Source organism: Chaetodon trifascialis, chromosome 15, assembly GCF_039877785.1.
Source record: "Chaetodon trifascialis isolate fChaTrf1 chromosome 15, fChaTrf1.hap1, whole genome shotgun sequence".
Lineage (NCBI taxonomy): Eukaryota > Metazoa > Chordata > Actinopteri > Chaetodontiformes > Chaetodontidae > Chaetodon > Chaetodon trifascialis.
In genome coordinates, this window is record NC_092070.1 from 13,330,119 (window position 1) to 13,349,036 (window position 18,918).

Below are 18,918 nucleotides of genomic sequence, written 5' to 3' on the forward strand. Positions count from 1 at the left end.
TGTACAGAAACTATAACAATCAGTACTGTTAAGGACATGCTAAATTATTTTTCTTGAATTCATTTAACTTTCTTCCTTTTGGAATAAATTACAAGCGTTTTGATCGTTGGGCAGGAACCATGACGTAAATGCAGTTCATCTCTTTTTGCGCCAGAGAGCAGCATAACGCGTTTTAAAATTTCATGTCAAGTTTGTCCTGCACGGCTTGCTGTAGTTGCCGGGTAGTGGAGGTCGGGCATGCTCGTGGAACATTCACTGCGAAATGCTATGCAAGCGCCGAAAAGACTGTGATTAACATGAAATTACAGAGAAATGTGCCACAAACTACTTTTTAAATCGCATCCCTGCTGAGCTGATAAGTCGCAACTTGAGAAGAAGCGTGTATAAAAGACGAAGGAGCACAGAAACCTGTCCGTCCGTTTTGTCCTACAAAGGCGCCCAGAGTTTGACAGCGGCAGGACTTCACTGCGCAGGCCTGACGTTAGGTAAACTGCCGGAGGAGGACAGTAACCAAAGGACTACATGAAACAATAAAGACAGTCCTTTCAGTAGAGGGACGCCAGCTAAAACATGAGGAAAGACGTGAGGATACTACTTGTAGGGGAACGTAAGTAGCAGGTGTTTTTAATCCCGAAGCGGTTTGTTCCTACTTAGCTAAAATGCTAGTGAGGGAGCTAGAGGCTACAGCTAGCAGATCCACTCAGTGAATCCTACAGTATACCGTGCAGTGAGGGTTTGATTGGTTTATTCCACACTGTGTACGAATCATACACAGTGATCGTAATATAAAGTGTGTGAGTACAATACAAATCTGTGGCTTTGGTTTCTATTTAGCGTTGATAGCCAATTAAGTATCACATGGTGCATGATGGCTATCTCATGAGTATTTCCATGTACTGCCATGTCTTGATACTCAGCACACTGCTTCTCATAACCAGACATACTGTGAGGACGATGCTGTAGCAATCTGTAGTTTGAATAGTACAACATAACAATTCCCTAGGTGCAAATGGCCAAATGGGTCACGAAAAAGCTAATGTGATAAGAGTTATAAATGAGGTGTTTATTGCAGGCCCGTTGCATTGGGTGTGATTGTACCCACTGACCTGGACTCCAAACAAACAAAAGTCAACAGAAAACAAAAGTTTAGTGAAACAGGTACTGGTAAACTTAATTTGATGCTCCATAAAATAAAAGGATCACAGGAACTAGGTCTGAAAGAAATGCATTATGTTGAATATCGATTAATCTGTCCATCTCCATGTCATGTGATGTCATGTCTTCAAATTGCTTGTTTGGTCCAACAGTCCAAAACCATCAAATAATAAGTTTGTTATTACATTACTCAGAGAAAAGCATGAAATCTTCACAGCTGAGAGATGCAAGTGATCAGTCTATTTTGAAAACGGTTGCTGATAAATTTTCTATCGATCAACTCATCGTTTCAGCTCTAGTTGGCGCAGAGATGTGCTGTATATTAGGCAGAATTCTGGGTTTGTGATTATGAGGATTTTTCCAGGGCCCTGGCGTGAGGGCAGAATTAAGCCGAAAGGGAAACTGATCCCATCCTTCCTTAGCTGTGTTTCACCTGGTCTATTTGTTCTCTTTAAAGCATGTGTGTTGTCAGTACTATTTTTATTTCAAATGTGGCTATGCAGGGTGGCCTACATTGCTGCATTAGGCCTGTTGGTGCTGACTTCTTGATAGAGGTGCAGCCAAAATACTGAGTGCCTACTTTAGTGTTGTGAAATTCAATAGTGTCCAGTTTTTTTTGGGGGGGGGGGGGGGGGGTGTCACAGACGGACTGTCAAGACACTGAGGGGCCAGAGGTACTGCAAACTAAGGCTGCAAAGAAGGATTATTTTCATTAATGACTAACCTGATGACCATTTCTTTGATGAATGGGTTGGTCCCTAAAATGTTGTTAGACCAAAGACACATGTTTAAATTGCAGGTCTTGTTCAACCAATGGTCTGAAACCCAAAGAAACCAATTTACAATAATATAAAACCAAGATAAACAGCAAATTATACATTTTATAAGATGGAAAGAGATAATATTTGGCATTTCTGCTTGATAAATGACTTAAGATGTTAATTGATTATCAAAATAATGGGATATTACTCCAATAATCATCTAATTATTTCAGCCCTGCAACCACCATCCTCCAATGCAAAAGGCCTTGCAAGTTATGGGTGTTAAAACATTTACTTGTAAATATGTATGGTGATATATTGTAGCAGTGGTGGATGGGTGGTTGTTTTGGTGCTCTTCTTTTGTCTGTGGTTTTCTAGCATTTGTGCTGGTTTACATAGAATCTCCTTTGTAGTTTGAGAGGGAATGTGGGGGAAAATCATGTGTATTTATCTATCAAAATTTAGTTAAATTAGTTGGTTATATCCTGATATGGTCGCCCATAGTGCTGAGTAAATGTTGGCTATCCACCTAATAGTTGTGCAAGAGAGACTTTGGCCACTCTGTCTATCATAGGCGTAATTTCAGCCCATTTTTCTCCACCTTCTTTTCTAGCTTTGCTCTGTACTGGAGTGTTTGTTTGAGAACTGTGGCTCTTGACAGCAGCTCTTAAACCTCTTCACCTACTCTTATCTGTGCCCTGTCACTTAATACATTACCCAGACCGCTAAATAACGCTCATTCAACACATTCCAACAAGTTAATGACTCATTGTTTGATTGTAATAAAAATACTTTCCCTTTGCCCATACAGCCAAGGTGGGGAAGACATCACTGATAATGTCTCTCGTCAGTGAAGAGTTTCCTGATGAGGTATGTATCAACACACAATCATATGATACATGTGGTAGATCATGGTAGCTAATACAATTGCATCCTGACCATGTACCTTGAAGTTGGACTGTAGATTTGGCCGACAGTTGTTTGGATGTGTGAGGATCTTGAGGGTAAATAGTTATTGAGGCTTCAGTGTTGTCAGAAGTTTGGATCATTGTCCGCTGTCTTCCAGGTTCCTCTCCGAGCGGAGGAAATTACCATCCCAGCTGATGTCACCCCAGAGAGGGTGCCCACACACATTGTGGACTACTCAGGTAATCCTTACTCCATATCAATAGGCATAGGTTGATTTAGCAACAGAAAGGCTTTATAACATGTAAACACTGTACTTATGTCCCTTTTTGACACCTATAGAGGCTGAACAGTCAGACGAGCAGCTGTACCAAGAAATATCAAAGGTTAGTTTGACTTCATTCTTACCCTCATCTGGTCTTGTAATGTCTGTGCTCCACGTATTTCCTGTGTGCATCACAAGTTAATATTGCTATTTGTCTTTACAGGCAAATGTTATCTGCATAGTTTACTCAGTCAACAATAAGAAGTCAATTGAAAAGGTGAGCATGTTTTCTCTCTGTGCTCAGTGCAGTTCGTTAAATACATATTTGCAGTATGTCTGGAATTTGAAACAGGATGCTGCATATGATTATCATCCTAATCTGAGAAAATTAATTCGTGTTTGGCATGCTTGTCTGCTTGGCTCCAGTATTTGATGTTGTGCTTTACACCACTAGGTGACGAGCCACTGGATTCCCCTCATAAATGACAGGACAGACAAGGATAGCAGGTGTGTTCATGTCACTGAAATGCATTTGTGTTTGTGTACATGTGTTTGTCTCCCTGTGGGTTGTGTAAGCCAGGCAGGTGTTGGTGGAAGTTTATTAAGCATGCCACACTGTATGAACTATAAAATCATAAGTCCAGAGAAAACCCAGCAAACTCTCACATTAGAGAGGTTGCTTTCAGAGAATTTTGACATTTTTTCTTGAAACATGGCTTAAATGATGAATAGCCTGATTGTTGCACTTCTATAATGTAGTAATGAAAGGCTTCATTGCAGGGTACCGTTGATCCTCGTGGGGAACAAGTCGGACCTGGTGGAACACAGCAGCATGGAGACCATCCTTCCAATCATGAATCAATACCAAGATATCGAGACTTGTGTAGAGGTAAGGGATTGGCACACACACACATAAACCCTTTGGATCCATTGAGGCAGGCCTGTTTGGAGGTCTTAGAAGTGAACGTTGATGAAGTACTTGAGAGTGAAGAATTGGCAAGTGAAATATGAAATCCAATACTAGCTGAGATTCTTCAGAGTGAGGATGGCTGTCTGCAGGACAGATCGGCCCCTCGCTGCCCTTTGGCTGCCGTCCAGCTCCTGACTGAGTCATTAATAGATTTATATCACTGATCCCCGCGCTCCAAGTCCACTGCCTGCTGACTGATGGGCTGAGAGTGTGTTGAGGGGCTTGGAGAAAGCTGGCCTCTGTCTGCAATACTGTTAAATTCAAATTTCCCTCTGTCGCATGAGACAGCTCAGTCATGCCCTCCTCAGGCGGATTAGTTACAAGGTTAAAATAGGGGGATGAGGAGGACGTGAGAGAAGACACGTACAGAGTGGACAGTTGGAGCACAGTCACACAGCTGCTGAGAGTTAGGCTTGTGATAGACACGTGGAGTATGTTTTACTGCTGGCTCAGTGTTCGACCAGGCTTGGATGAACTGTATGTCCTGCTTCTCTAAATCACTTACATGTCTGGTTTATGTGTTTTAAACAGAAATAGCAGCATAATAGCAAGTACTCTGTTATAAGTGAAAGTACTGCATTTAAATTCTCACATACATAATGGGAAAAACACAACTGTATTAAAGCAAATGTAGCCACCCTGCAGCTACAATGGGCTCTGTCAGTGTTACATTATTATATATTACACTGTAGGATTATTATTATCATTGTTGCAGTAACATGTAAGCTGCATTTTGGAGCTAATTTTACTTATTGTATTTGCTGCTGGATAGTTTAATTTCTAACAATGCATTGTATGTTTATATGCTCTAGATATGCTTTTAAAATATGCATGGTAACTTGTGACTGCAGCTGCCAAATACATGTAGTTCAGTTAAAAATATGCATTTTCCAACAAAATGTAGTGGAGTAGAAGTGTTAAGTAGCATAGAATTACAGTACTCAAGTAAAGTACAAGTACGTCAGAATTGAAGTTAAGTACTGGACTTCAGTAAATGTGCTTACATACTTTCCACCACTTTTGATCACTGTAAGTTTTTGGGCAGCTGTAAAGGTGAAAGGCTCCAGAGTTGCTCTTGCTAAATGCACTCTCTCTCTCTCTCTCTCTCTCTCTCTCTCTCTCTCTCTCTCTCTCTCTCTCTCTCTCTCTCTCTCTCTCTCTCTCTCTCTCTCTCTCTCTCTCTCACACACACAAACTCTTGTGCCCTCTTTTTTCCATCAGTGCTCTGCCAAAAACCTGAAGAACATTTCTGAGCTCTTCTACTACGCCCAGAAGGCTGTTCTCCACCCAACAGGACCCCTGTACTGCCCAGAGGAGAAAGAGGTGAGGTCTACACGGGTACAACAAGCACAGGTGTAATAGATAACATGAGTGAAGTCTGCATTTCATTTTGGTGTGCAGGAGTCGGGGCAGTGGTGTCGTGTCTAAAGGTCTTTTCTGAAGGACGACAAATGTAAAAGCTTTAAATGGTCATATTTAAAGTTAATAGTAATGTAACGATCTGATGTGCTGTGTGAATGCTGCTTCTTTGTCTGTGTCATCATAAAATTCAGTGTACCCACAATTAGTAACGTTCATGAAAATATGACAGAGAATTGGTTCTTCATTAGTGTCTAAGCTACGATTCCTCTCCAACATGAAAATGGATGCCTGTGTGTAAAAGATATTCGGGTGACTGAAAAAGAAACTGGAGCTGGTAGTGTGTTGTTTGGAGCTCAGCAAGCAGCGAGCTCAAGCAGAAGCTCCACAAGCGGCCAGCAGGAAGAGAAAAAGTTGCTTTGCTACATCCCTAAAGTCAGCTACCACAGTGACTCCTGCTGATTGAAATCTTTCTGTGCACAGAACCACCTAAATGATCACCTATGTTTTTGTATTACAGTTGAAGCCCTCTTGCATTAAGGCATTAACTAGAATCTTTAAAGTGTCAGACCTTGACAACGACGGCATCCTTAACGACAATGAGCTCAACTTCTTCCAGGTAATGTTTCCCACTTAATGTTGTTGCTACCAAAATCATTTTCATGGCTTGAAAGTTTTCATCACTAGCACAACTTGGAGTTCCTGAGGCACACATCCATGTATATCTCATTGTGTATGTCTATAGAGGACGTGTTTCAATACACCACTGGCGCCTCAGGCCTTAGAGGATGTAAAGAATGTGGTCAGGAGGAACATGACAGATGGAGTCAAGGACAACGGACTCACACTTAAAGGTCAGACATTCTTTCCTCCCACCTCCGACATGACTTATCCTTTCTCATGTCCCCTCAACAATCTTTCTTTTCTGCTTGTCTTCTTAGTAAGTTTGCAGTTGCTGACTACTGAACCCATCCATTCTCCCATTGTTGGCTCTTTATTTGCAGGCTTCCTGTTCCTGCACACCCTCTTCATACAGCGAGGCAGACACGAGACCACCTGGACTGTGCTTAGGAGGTTTGGTTATGACGATGACTTGGAGCTCACGCAGGAATACCTGTTCCCCTTGTAAGTGCAGACTCAAAGGATCTTTGTGGAATTGTGTTTATTTTATTTTGAAAAAAGTTATGACTGGAAATATATAGATGTCTGAGCAGAACTTTCATCTTGCTAAATCAGCAGATTATTCCTTCTTTTGTCACGTTTGAAGGCAGCATCAGAAATGTTTGAGTCAGTGATCCTCAGTCGATGCTCCAGAGCTTCCTGTTCAGTCACTGTTTGTGTCCGTCCCTGAATTGCAGGATAAAGATCCCCTCCGACTGCACCACAGAGCTAAACCACAACGCTTACCTCTTCCTCCAGAGTGTCTTTGACAAGCATGACAAAGTGAGTGGTTCAGAATGTTGAAGATAGAAAAATTCATTTTGCTACCTTTTTAATTGTTTTTTTTTTTTGTTTTTTTTTAAGGACGGTCAGTTATTGCTCTTACTCGCAATATTTTTACACATTTCCCCTGTTTTTTTGTGTGTTTTATGTCTAAATTTGTGTCCATGTATGTGCACTTGGCTTGATCCAGGACAGAGATTGTGCACTCTCGCCAGATGAGGTGAAGGACTTGTTTAAAGTGTTTCCCTACATGCCCTGGGGTCCCGATGTAAACAACACGGTTTGCACTAACGACCAGGGATGGATAACATACCAGGGATACCTCTCTCAGTGGACGTGAGTGTGGAATATATCTATTAATATACACATAGATGCACTTCCATTCCTGTTTTAGTTTTACACAACCCTAATATATTCATACTTCAGTAGGACATTATGTACAATACACAGATTACTTTTTCACAAACATATTCATGTAAATGTCTCATACCAGCATACTCATCACAACTTTTGTGTTTCCTGTGGTAGGTTAACAACATATCTAGATGTACAGCGAAGTTTGGAGTACTTAGGTTACCTTGGCTACTCTATCATCTATGAACAGGAGTCCCAAGCAGCTGCCATTACAGGTAAGAGAATCGAATTCATCTGCCCAGCAGCACTGTGTGCAGCCTAATAAGAAGAAGTAGTAAATAGTAACAGACACACTTGTGTTCAGAATAAGAGTGTGTAGTGTACCATTAACCAGTGCCTGCGTCGTTTGCTTTTCTGTGTAAAGTTTAATACAAAAGAAATGCATGAATTTCACTCCATGTTGCCATTGCACATGTATGTATGTATGTATGTAAAAATTTGCATTCCCTATTCTTTCAGTGACGCGTAACAAGCGCATTGATCTGCAGAAGAAACAGACCCAACGCAGCGTCTTCCGCTGCAATGTCTTGGGGGCCCGGAACAGTGGGAAGAGTGGCTTCCTCCAAGCTTTCCTGGGCAAGAACCTGCAGGTCAGTGGAAATAATGGATGCAAAGCCTTTAAACCAGTATTTTCCGTAGCGTGTCTTGCTGGACTTTTCTGCATCACCAACTGACTGCGTGTATGGTCCCGTAGCAAAAAAAACACAATGTGACGCACTGCTGTAATTACACAGCTCCATTCAGTGACGTTACTAACGTACAGCTCAGCAAATTTGCATATATAAGGTATTGCCCCAGCTGAGAATCTATATCGCTCATAGACAGTATCATCAGGAACAGAACTAGCGACTGGGTGGCAGGTTAGGTGTGCAGCATAAATTACCATGGCGATCTCGGCAGGTTAAAGAAAGCCACCTTTGTGACATTGAAAACGCTGTCTGCCAAACATCTCGCTAACCCGTTCATCTCACTTTGTAGTACAACCCTCAGTTTCTAAACTTGTCAATAGTCTTGATGGGTGTCTGTTATTGACCTTGTTTATTATCCACCACAGGGACAGAGGCGGATTAGAGAGGACCACAAGTCTTTCTATGCCATCAGCACGACCTATGTTTATGGTCAGGAGAAGTACCTGCTGGTAAGAGCCATTCAGTCACCATCTGATGTTTGGATTACTGTTACATAATCTGGGTGTACTACATTTTACTGTGTATCAGCATTAGTACCCTGCAAAACATTAATCCCTCCATCTGCACACTCTGTTTCTCTCTCTCTCTCTCTCTCTCTCTCTCTCTCTCTCTCTCTCTCTCTCTCTCTCTCTCTCCCCCTCTCCCTCTCCCTCTCCCTCTCTCTCTCTCTCTCTCTCTCTCTACAGCTCCATGAGGTGATGCCAGACTTTGACTTCCTGTCGGAGGCAGACCTAGCCTGTGATGTGGTCTGCCTGGTGTATGACATCAACAATCCACGCTCTTTTGAATACTGTGCCAAAGTGTACAAGGTATGTTTCAGAAGATGGAAAAAGGCTCATCAGATTCACGAAAGCCTCTCAGGCCTGCGACAGACTAACTGATAACATTGAACGATTGTGTTTGGCAGCAATACTTCATAGACAGTAAAACGCCATGCGTGGTGATCGCCGCCAAGTCGGACCTGCACGAAACACGGCAGCACTACAGCCTCTCACCGCAGGAGTTCTGCCGTAAACACAAGCTCCACCCACCTCAGCCGTTCACATGCAACACAACCGACGCACCCAACAAAGACATCTACACCAGACTCACCACCATGGCCATGTATCCGTGAGTATTGAAACTTGTTGCGTTCTCATCTAGTTAACCCTTTACGTTTCCACTCCCCTGGATGTGTGTGTCAGGCAGTGATATTTTGCTCTTACTATTTAGAGGTTACAGCATAGGAAAATGAATGAAAACCACCATGTACTTGAATACTGTGTAACACGTAAACTTTGGACTCCTTTAGACACTCAGTCAGTAGATGAGGACTGTTTGACTTTATAGGGTGTCTTAACTTCTCAAAGCTTTCTGATCAGATTAGATTTTCAGAGTAGATTAATTAGCACTAAATCTCATTTTAGCTGCTGCTCTCTAGAATGTGAGAAGTAAGGCTTTGATATAAAGAAAAGTGCTGAGAGGCGAGACCAGACTGAACAAGGAGTAAATTCATCTGCTCATTTAGGGTGACTTCTGGCTCAAACTGAATAGATGATTCAGAAACTAGTTGTCTAAGATGTCAGCCAAGATCCTCCGATACTTATTTAAATATGTTTCAAGTTTTCATGCATTATATTAATTATTTGTATGATTTGTCAAAGTGTAAACTGAACTAATCCTCAAGTCTTGAAAAAATGATTTACACACACACACACACACACACACACACACACACACACACACACATATATACCATTACCTTTATGAAACTGGTTTAATTTATATGAATATATAGGCCCATATTGATGAAGATAGGCTTTGTGTATGACTCAGATCAAACTAATAGTCACACTTAAAGATAGATGTCTAAATTAATCTGCTGCACAACGATGTCTAGTTCTTCACTGTCTTTAGTTGGACTAATTTGTTTTTTCAAACTAAAAAAATATGGTTGACCAAGCATCTATGCCAAACTGCTCTACACCCTTCACTAAAGCAGCGAATGTTTCCCATTTAACTGGAAAAAGGAAATGAAAAATGGAAAAATGTCCAGTAGCATATTACAGTACATAGCTGAAGTACTGCGTCTTCAGTACTTGTACGATGTCTTTGCTTCTGTATATTTCCAACAGCTCACTACAATCTCTAAAAACTCTTTTCTTTATCATTACTTGCTCATGTTACATGTTATCAAATCACAAATTATGAATTACGTTTTCCTCTTTTTTTTTGTGATGTGGTGCCACTGATTAGCAGCTGTCGCTGATTGTTACCATGGAAACATGGTAACTTTTCAGGCTTAAAATAAGTCACTTTATTTTTGTAAAACTGTATAACTTAGAAAAAAAAAGAATCTCTTATTGAAAAAGGCCCGTTGTGTTTTTTGTTCTTAGTGGTGGTTTGATGCATTTTGTTCATAAAGTGGTTGTAGTTACTTTTTGGGGAAACTGGTCACAGAAAGGTTCCAGTGGTCAGAATTAGATGACAGATTTTGAGAGCTTTTGTATTTTGCAATGAATTTATCACCCTGAGATTGTTTGGCTGTTGTGACTGTTCCCTTCCTTTCTATATGATATTCCTCTCCTCATGTCTCCCTTGTGTTTATTCTCCATTAAGCTTTATGCTTTGTAGTTCATTATAGATGCTTCCTTGTCAATACTTTTGTTTACTTTGAGTTAATGAGGTAAAGGTAAATGGCAGCTGTGCAGAGTATGTATTATCATTACTCAGGTGCTTTGATGTAGCCTAGTGATAAAACATAGTTGAAGTTTTTATCCTGGCTTTGGCCTCCTCCTCCTCCTCCTCCTCTGTGTGTGTTGTTTGGTGCGTGTTGTCTTTGTACTGTGGTGAATACACGCATTTTTGTGTGTCTTTCCGCAGCCACGCCCGTCTCCGCTGCATGTGCGCCTGCAACAGGTGCACCTATTGCCTGTGTCAGAACCTCCTCAAGTCGGAGCTGCTGCGCAATATTAAGGCCCAAATCCGCAGGGTCGTTTTCAACAGGTTCATTCGTAGAATAAGATCTAGTGTTTTAACATAGACTCATTCCTCCTCTCTGTCTCCTACCCTCGGGGTGGACCTCCAGGATGGGTCACAGAGAGGCTCCTTTTTCACCCAAGCTCTCTAACACTGGTGATGGTGACAGCTCCTCTGCTTTCCTTCAGTGCTCGCCAGTGGTCAGGTTTACACTGCATATCCACCGCAGGGAAAGGGGAATGTTAAAAGTGTTTAAACTGATGGTGGTGGTACCTTGTGCCAAAACACATTGTTTAAATGAATAGTAAAGTCTTCCATTTGTGATGCTGGATTATGTGAAAATATTTACTGTGGCGGTTACTTTGAGGGGGGAGATTTCTCTATTTGTTTGCCACTATGTTGCAGCATAGATGTCACTGTGATGTCACTGAGTGATGCTTGTTGACAAAGAGTGATCTTTGGTTGTATGTTCAAAATGACTCCTTTTCACCAAAAGATCAACCATCTGTCCCGAAGGTCATTATTTCAGCCGATTTGCGGATTTTTCCAAACTTACAAACCAGAACTCAGTTCTTTTGAAATTTTGCATCTATCCAGGAGCCGAATTCACAAAACATCTTAAGCTGAAAAGGAGCTAAAATGTATTTTAGCCCTTAAAGTAGCTCTTAAGTCTGAGAGAAGTTTAAGTTTGAGAACTGAGGGATTACATTTTTCATTCATTTCATTTTTATCTACTTAATTTGATTTCAATTTTAATTGCATTTGATTTTTCCTTGGGGTAAGATAAGATACTTCGGGAGCACGACCATGTGTTACTTTAATCATCAATAGTGAGCTGTGATTTAATTCACATCCTTTGTTATATACCTAAACTCATCAGTCATGTTAGGTGTCTTGGTCTCTGCTCCAGCTCCAGCCAGCCCACGCGCTCTCTGTACAGTTTGACAAAGGGAAGTGTGACCATGCTGTGGCAGCTAACACACGGGCTTCTGGCCAGGCAGGTGACAGTGTGTCTGAAACGGTGTGAAAAATGCATGCTTGTGCAGTGCAAACCTTACTCATAATACTGACCCCTGTAACATGAACATGCTGTAAAAATAGACACAGAAGTTGAATTTCAGAGGCATACTTACATATTTGTATTTTGGATAGCTCTGGGTAGTTGATATTTATATTTGTATATCTGCAAAACTTGCTGTTTTATAGAATGTTATAAGTCACTGTAAAACACCAGATCCATGTGTTCAGCCAGTTAATCATGCCGACAAAATAAACTTATATAGAAGTTTTCAGTTTAGATAAACAATGGCTGCTTTTCTTTAGAGTTGTCGTTGCTCTCTCCAGTCCTGCAGTGGATATGCAAACTGTAAATCTTGACCTACAAGCAAATAAATTTCAAGGAAAAATGAGAGAAACACAACCATTTTCTTTGGTTTGTGCTTCTAACTGAAATCCTCATTGAAGTCTGCATGTTTGCCATGTGATTTCCTTTCACTCACATGAAGGTATTAAAATTCTCGCTGTCTTTTAATTTCTTTATGGTCCAAACCTTCATCAGTTGTCAAAGAGTGCTGAAGTGATTATCTGTGATGTTTTCAGTCCCTCTTTGTCTCCTCATTTCTGTTTTTAACTGAAGTCTACACGTACAGGAGACACTTTATTTTGAAAAGCAGAGGTGTTACACTATTTGTATCCCTCCTGTGCATATATACTAAACACACAGCTGCTTTTCACTTGTTCTCCTGTGGGTTGAGACTCACTACATTTAACGGGCTAATGTTTAACTTAAAATGTGTTCCTTTGATGTTTAAATTGATTGTATTATACTGCACCAATCACCCTGTCATGTCATTTCATCCTATTTTTCCCCTATCTTGTATTTCCTGTCTTTGTGTTTTTCCCTTTCCTCTATAGGTGTTCAGACACATATTTTTGGCTGCCCCTCTTCCTCTTCATTTTGCACATTATCACCCTTTGCTAATCTGCCTGCTGTTATGTTGCATGGCTCACCTTCCCCCTCTCTGGGTAACCAAAGGCATGCCTCGGCCCTTGACAAAATATTTCTATCTACTGGCGGCTGGTAAAAGGTTTCTTATCTGTCCATCTGTACAGTAATGACAGCTTGGTGTTTAAGATGGGGAAGGTTTATTGACTACAATGCAAGGTTTGAATGGCGGTCTAGGGTGTTAGATTGGGCAGAAGTGTGTTGTGTGTTTGCTGAATTTGGCAAATAAGTGATTTTCTTTTAAATTTTTTAGCCCAAAGCCCAACAATGGTAAACAGTGCAGGGCTTCTGGTCGTCATGGACCCAGGCTGAGCTTTATACTGTATTGTTGCATCCAGCACTAACCCTTTGTGTTGATGCTTGTTTAATCTCTGCGAGTTTTTGACACTATTAATAGTATGACACTTAACAGGCCAACCCTGGCAGTGCAACAGGCCTACCCACCACATTGAAAGCCCATCATGATCCTGAAAAGTGGGTTGATTGACTGAGTTAAACGTCAGGCCATTTGAGAAACTTGAATTTTAAAGGAAGCCAGTGCAGAGGGAATAAATAATTTAATTTAATTTGTCTCATCGGTTTGCACTTTAATTTGTTATTTGTAATTCTTAAATTTGTAATCAGAAATCAAGTATATCACAACTGCCATCCAGTGTCTGAAAATGATGTGAGAGCATAATCAGCAGCAGAGAAAGTAGAAAAAGAGACAAACTGATTGGAGACGAATTGGAGATGTTGCCAAAGAAACTGGAAGCAGACATTTATTTTACTTCTTATTTTTCCCTTTTTAAAATGGCTCAACATTTCCCGTCGGGCTGCCATGCGGTGTGTACAGTATGCGGTGTGTGTGTGAGTGTGTGTATGTATGTAGCTTTTTTCAGTCATTGTTTGAAGTGTGTGGTGATATTTGACCAGGTATGCAGTCACGGTTGAGCTTGTGCTTTAAGGGTTTGGGTGGTGACTGAAGTTTTCAGGCTGGGTAGAGCTGGGTGATATGGATGAAATTGGATATCAGTAGTTTCCATTTCATATTAAATATCTCCCAGCTCCACTTTCTGTATCTGAGTGTATGTGAGCACACCCCGGGGAACTGTGTGACTGGGTGTGTGTGTGTATATGTGTATGGAAGGGCTGGGTGGAGGCTGTGGGGGGCTACCTGCTGTCAGAGGCGGATTTCATCCTGACACAGCAGGTTTCAGCTGTCTCCAGCGTGGAGGGGTTCATCTTTATGGAGGCCTCTGCTGAGCACCTAATTCCCTCAGAAAGGTAAAGGCAGAAACCACATCCATAGAGAAGGATGCTATGTTCTGAAGCGTTACAGAGAAACTTATTGGAGTCTTTATAGAAACACTTGCGGAGGTGAGTTTGAGGGGAAGATCAATATCACTGAAACTAGTTAGCTTAGCTTAACACCAGGAAATAGGGCGCAACAGCAACATTTTATGCTGAGGTATGTGCAGGACTATTTTTTTGACTGGGAGCGGTAACTTCCTGGAAGGGGCTCCTGCTCAGAGCCCAGAGATAATCCTCCTGTCTCTAATCTTTGTGCTTAGCTAAGCTAGCTGGCAGTTGGCCCTATTTTGTATCTTTAATGGACAGATATGAGAGTGGTGGTGATCTTCTCTGCTAACATTCCTGCATAGGTCTTTTATAGGTCTTATAGGTCTTTTTCTCTTATCAGTAAAGGGAGCACGAGGGACCTGTGGGAAAGATGTTTAAGGCTGGTTTCTCTCCTGATCCTACCAGAGTATGAGGGTACCGGAGTGTGTGTTGTAGGTTTAGCTGTAGACCAGTCAGTGCTGAGCCTACAATCCTGGAAGGATTTAATTTAAAGGTCAAAACTGCTGTTGAAGCTAATATACATCACTTTAAATTTCCCTTTTTTTTACACTTTGCTATCTCCTTCTGTTTTTTCATTGCTTGCTTTTATTGCAGTCTGCATAGTTTCCCAGTCTTTGATCAGCTGGATCTGTGTTTGGTAGGGCAGGTGTTAACCCAATTTTAATAATCCATTTTATATTTGTTAGTATTTAGTATTTTAGTTTTCTGCCTCCCAGCGTGAATCAGAGCAGCTCCTTCTCATGGTCCAAAACCTGTCCTCCTTTTCAGCCAACTGCTTTTATTCTCCTTTCCTGCTCCCAAAACCAAAACTAAACCAAATGTCAAGAGAAAGCATGTGTTCCTGTTTCAAGATGGTACCACAGGGCACTGATATTTGTCATTTATGGTCCTGATTCAAGGAGTTTCATTCAGAGAGCACATGACTTTGTCTGGTCATTTGGCGACTCCTCCCGCTGTGGTTTTAACAATGTGGAAGGAAAAATAGCGCCACAGCACTAATCGTGTTAGACGCTTCTTGCTCCTGACCTGCTCTCGTCTCTTGCCTCATCTCACAGGCACATGGCTCAGGCAGACCTGAAGAACTCCACCTTCTGGCTGAGAGCGAGCGTCGGTGCCACAGTGTGTGCCGTGCTGGGCTTCGCTATGTACAGAGCACTTCTCAAACAGCGGTGATCAGACAGCATGAGACAGCTACTTCTTCCCCCTGGTCCACCTGTTGACTTTGCCCCTTCCTTCCTACCTGAAAGACTCAAAAGACTGGCTGACCAACCAACCAGGCCCATCGCCTCAGCCCCCAACTCCACCTCATCCCCTTCCCACGACACAACCAAGAAGCAAATGAACAAAATCATCGGTACATTTTATATGCATTTGAAAACAGAGTGTGGCTTAGTTTTTTTTTTTTTTTTGTAGGGGGAAAGGAACTTTTGAAATATCACTTGTCCATTGGTCAATTTGCTGACATTCTGTGATCTGTTGGTCTAGTCTAGTCCAGTTCAGACAATACTAGTCACTGGATGTTTTCAGCTGATCCAGTCCTCTTTTTTGCTCAGGTCAGTATTATTAGATAGATGGTTGGAGACCAGAGAGAGGCAGCCATATTCAGAAACACCACAAAGGGACTTGAATCTGTTTATAGATGTGTATATGCAGTATATTATGTATGTATTCTCAACAACTTTAGGATTGGACCCGTAGACAGCATCACAAGCCAGAAGCCACACCCACAGGAGGTGTTAGTGCTAACACTAGAAAGGTCATGGATGTCATGCACTTGTTTATTTTTTGTGTTAATTTATTAACCTGTTTCTTTGTTTTCTTGTCTGTTTTGAGTGCACTGCATGAAACAGATGGAGGGATTTACATTTTCCATGTATTTTTGTATTTAGCACTATCAAAGCTGTCCTAATGACTTTCTGCTTCTGTTTTTAATTTTCTGGTTTTCAAATAGAGCTTTGTCCCTCATTATATTTTTATCAAGTTAGAGGCACCATAGAGCAAGAGATTATGCTATTAACAACAGCCATTCAGCGCACCTCTCCCACCTTAAAAACTATGGAAGTGTTTCTTCTCATTCTTCTGTTTTTCAGCATTTACAATAAAGTCAAGAAAAATATCTGGCACAGCTGTTAATGCGTGTTATTGGGTGACATGACAGCTAATTTAACAGCAACATGGAAAATAAAATCGTTTTAAGTATCTGTAATAAATGACATTTACACCCAATGAGGTCTCTGTGTCCTTGATGAGAGCTGTAGTAGAATTGCTTGCTTCAAGAATAGATGTGTGAAATGAATGTAAAATTAACTGTTTGTGAACAACGGGGACTTCTGTGAAGCCAGCGAATAGAGAAGTGAGTAAACGATGCGGCTGAGAGCGATACTGCTCTCAGCCTGTGAGGAGGAAGTCATACTGCATACACAGGTAGATAAACGGCAAATGACAGTTAGGTTACCACAGTGAGGGCCAACATGTCTATTGATGGGACTAAGTTATTGTTTGAGGGCTTCCTGCAGAAAAGAAAAGACAATATGGTAAGTTACAAACTCTTGGTATTTGATTTGATTTGATTTTTTTTTAAAAATGATAAATTTCCATTTTGTTTTCTGTCTCTAGAAAATAAGATGGGTGACGTATTGGTTCAGGCTTCAGAATACAACTTTGTTCTTCTACACAAAGAAGAATGGAAGCGCTGTAAGCACATGTGGTGTAAAATGAACCATGGTTACAGTTGTAAATAAACAATATTGCCAGTTTCTTTTGTCTTTGAGAGATGTGAATGACTCAGATGTTTTTGTGCTCACTTTGCTCTCTTCACAGTCACATTTGAGAGGCAATTACTACATTTACACAGTAAGTTTAATACCGCTGATAGATGGGAAATTGCTTTGCAAGAATTTTGATTCAATTACTGCACTTAATTACTTATTTGAAGTAATTGTACTTGAGTGGATCCATTTATACTTCTACTTCAGTACATTTCAGTGATAAATTGCATTATTACTCTGCTACATTTTTTTTGACACCTGTGTTTTATTATAGATTCAGCTATAAAGTTGTTGAAATCAGCCCCACCTGCAACATTACAACATGTCACAACAAGAATGTTGTAACACAATATACAATATACAGTGTTATTCTGAAATGGGCCATATGGAATTATGGGTGCTGTAGGAACTTTAAGTATATGCTGATGCTAATACTAACATACTTTGACTTTAGTAAAATTTAAAATACATGGCGAGTAAATGTCATGTCATTTCCATGTTTACATAGTTGAAAGAGAACTTCCCCCACCCCTGTTGCTTTGTTTCTAGTTAGGTAACATTAGATTGATTTACCTAAATGCTGTGTCTTCCTGTCTGTCCACCACTTGGGGAAGGTGCAGTCAGTGCGAGAGGTCCAGAGAGCTGGCAGCAAGCGCTTCATGTTCGAGATCATCATGATGAATGGAAAGAGAAAATTGTTGGTGAGACATCACCGTAGTTTGACTGTTGTGTTCTCATTTAAGATCTGTAGGCTGTGAGTGTGGAAGGTCTGGTCACATATGCCAAACCACTCATGTATATGTGCGTATGTGGACATGTATTACTTTTGTTGTGTGAACATAAATAATATTATTATACAGTCACAATGTGGGGACTTGCTTTCCTTATGGGGACAAAATGCAAGTTTCCATTATGTAAACCATTACATTTCAAGGTGAAGACTTGACTGGCAACCGGTTCAGGGTGTACCCTGCCTCTCGCCCGTTGACAGCTGGGATAGGCTCCCGCCCCCCCCCGCAACCCTAAAAAGGGATAGTCGGGTATAGACGATGGATGGATGGATGGATGGATGGATGGATGGATGGATGGATGGATGGATGGATGGATGGATGGATGGACGGACTTGGGTTAATTTTAGTGTGTGTGTGTGTGTGTGTGTGTGTGTGTGTGTGTGTGTGCGTGTGTGTAGGCAGCAGAGACAGCAGCTCTCAGACAGGAGTGGGTAGGACATCTATGGCAAGCCATGCATCTTTCCTCCTCTGGGGTCGTGGAGTCCAGAAGCACTCTTAAGTAAGACCCCCTCGTCTTACTAAGTAAGACGAGGGTTTTCCTCTCATGACAGATCTGAACTAAACCTAAAAAAAATCCAAATTTGGTCAACTAGATTTGAACTCTTTACAAGCATTAGGTGATTTTTCTTGTTTTAGTAGAAATAGAACAGCTGCACATAGTCAAACCAGGTACTGACTATTTCTCTTCTCTTCAGCCTTGCAGTGCATGAGCAGCGGGAGAGAATATACAGCAGCACACCCACCTGCTCACACATGGACAGTGTGATGGAGTTGCTTCCATATCGTCCCTTCTCTGCCCCAACAGGCGACATCCACCATGAGATCAGGAGCATCGCCTCCCCCATCCACCAGTCCGAGGAGGTGAACAGTGAGGAGACCTCGTACCAAACCACAGTGCCAACCTTTACCTGCCAGCATCATACAAGTAAACATAAAATTGATTTGATTTATTAATGAAGTCATTAATTGCAGTGCAGCGGTCATCAACTTTTTTTGTTCCACAGACCAGTTTCACGTAAAGCAATAATTTGCCGGACTGGCGTAGAAACAAATAAAAACAAATAAGTAAAAATACAACTCACCATTACTCTGA

The 18,918-nt window shown here is 41.3% G+C and overlaps 1 protein-coding gene across 4 annotated transcripts; it reads left to right on the plus strand.

Annotated features, from left to right (window-relative positions):
* The first annotated feature begins 130 nt into the window (after positions 1-130).
* On the plus strand, positions 131-17,024 carry LOC139343262 (mitochondrial Rho GTPase 1-A). Of its 4 annotated transcripts, none has more exons than XM_070980781.1 (21): positions 131-607; positions 2,728-2,786; positions 2,983-3,064; positions 3,165-3,208; positions 3,311-3,364; positions 3,542-3,594; positions 3,868-3,976; positions 5,279-5,380; positions 5,937-6,035; positions 6,162-6,270; positions 6,421-6,541; positions 6,775-6,859; positions 7,050-7,195; positions 7,388-7,488; positions 7,733-7,863; positions 8,328-8,411; positions 8,649-8,771; positions 8,870-9,072; positions 10,825-10,950; positions 14,051-14,191; positions 15,322-16,484. In XM_070980781.1, exons 1-21 carry the CDS (start codon positions 571-573, stop codon positions 15,437-15,439), a joined length of 2,127 nt encoding a protein of 708 aa, XP_070836882.1. In that variant the 5' UTR covers positions 131-570; the 3' UTR covers positions 15,440-16,484. The 4 variants fall into 4 exon arrangements, with proteins under 4 accessions (XP_070836882.1, XP_070836883.1, XP_070836880.1 ...); XM_070980782.1 differs by lacking the exons at positions 14,051-14,191; positions 15,322-16,484 and adding exons at positions 11,831-11,917; positions 12,835-13,339 and having other exon boundaries at positions 10,825-10,947; XM_070980779.1 differs by lacking the exon at positions 14,051-14,191 and having other exon boundaries at positions 133-607; positions 10,825-10,947.
* The last annotated feature ends 1,894 nt before the right edge of the window (positions 17,025-18,918 follow it).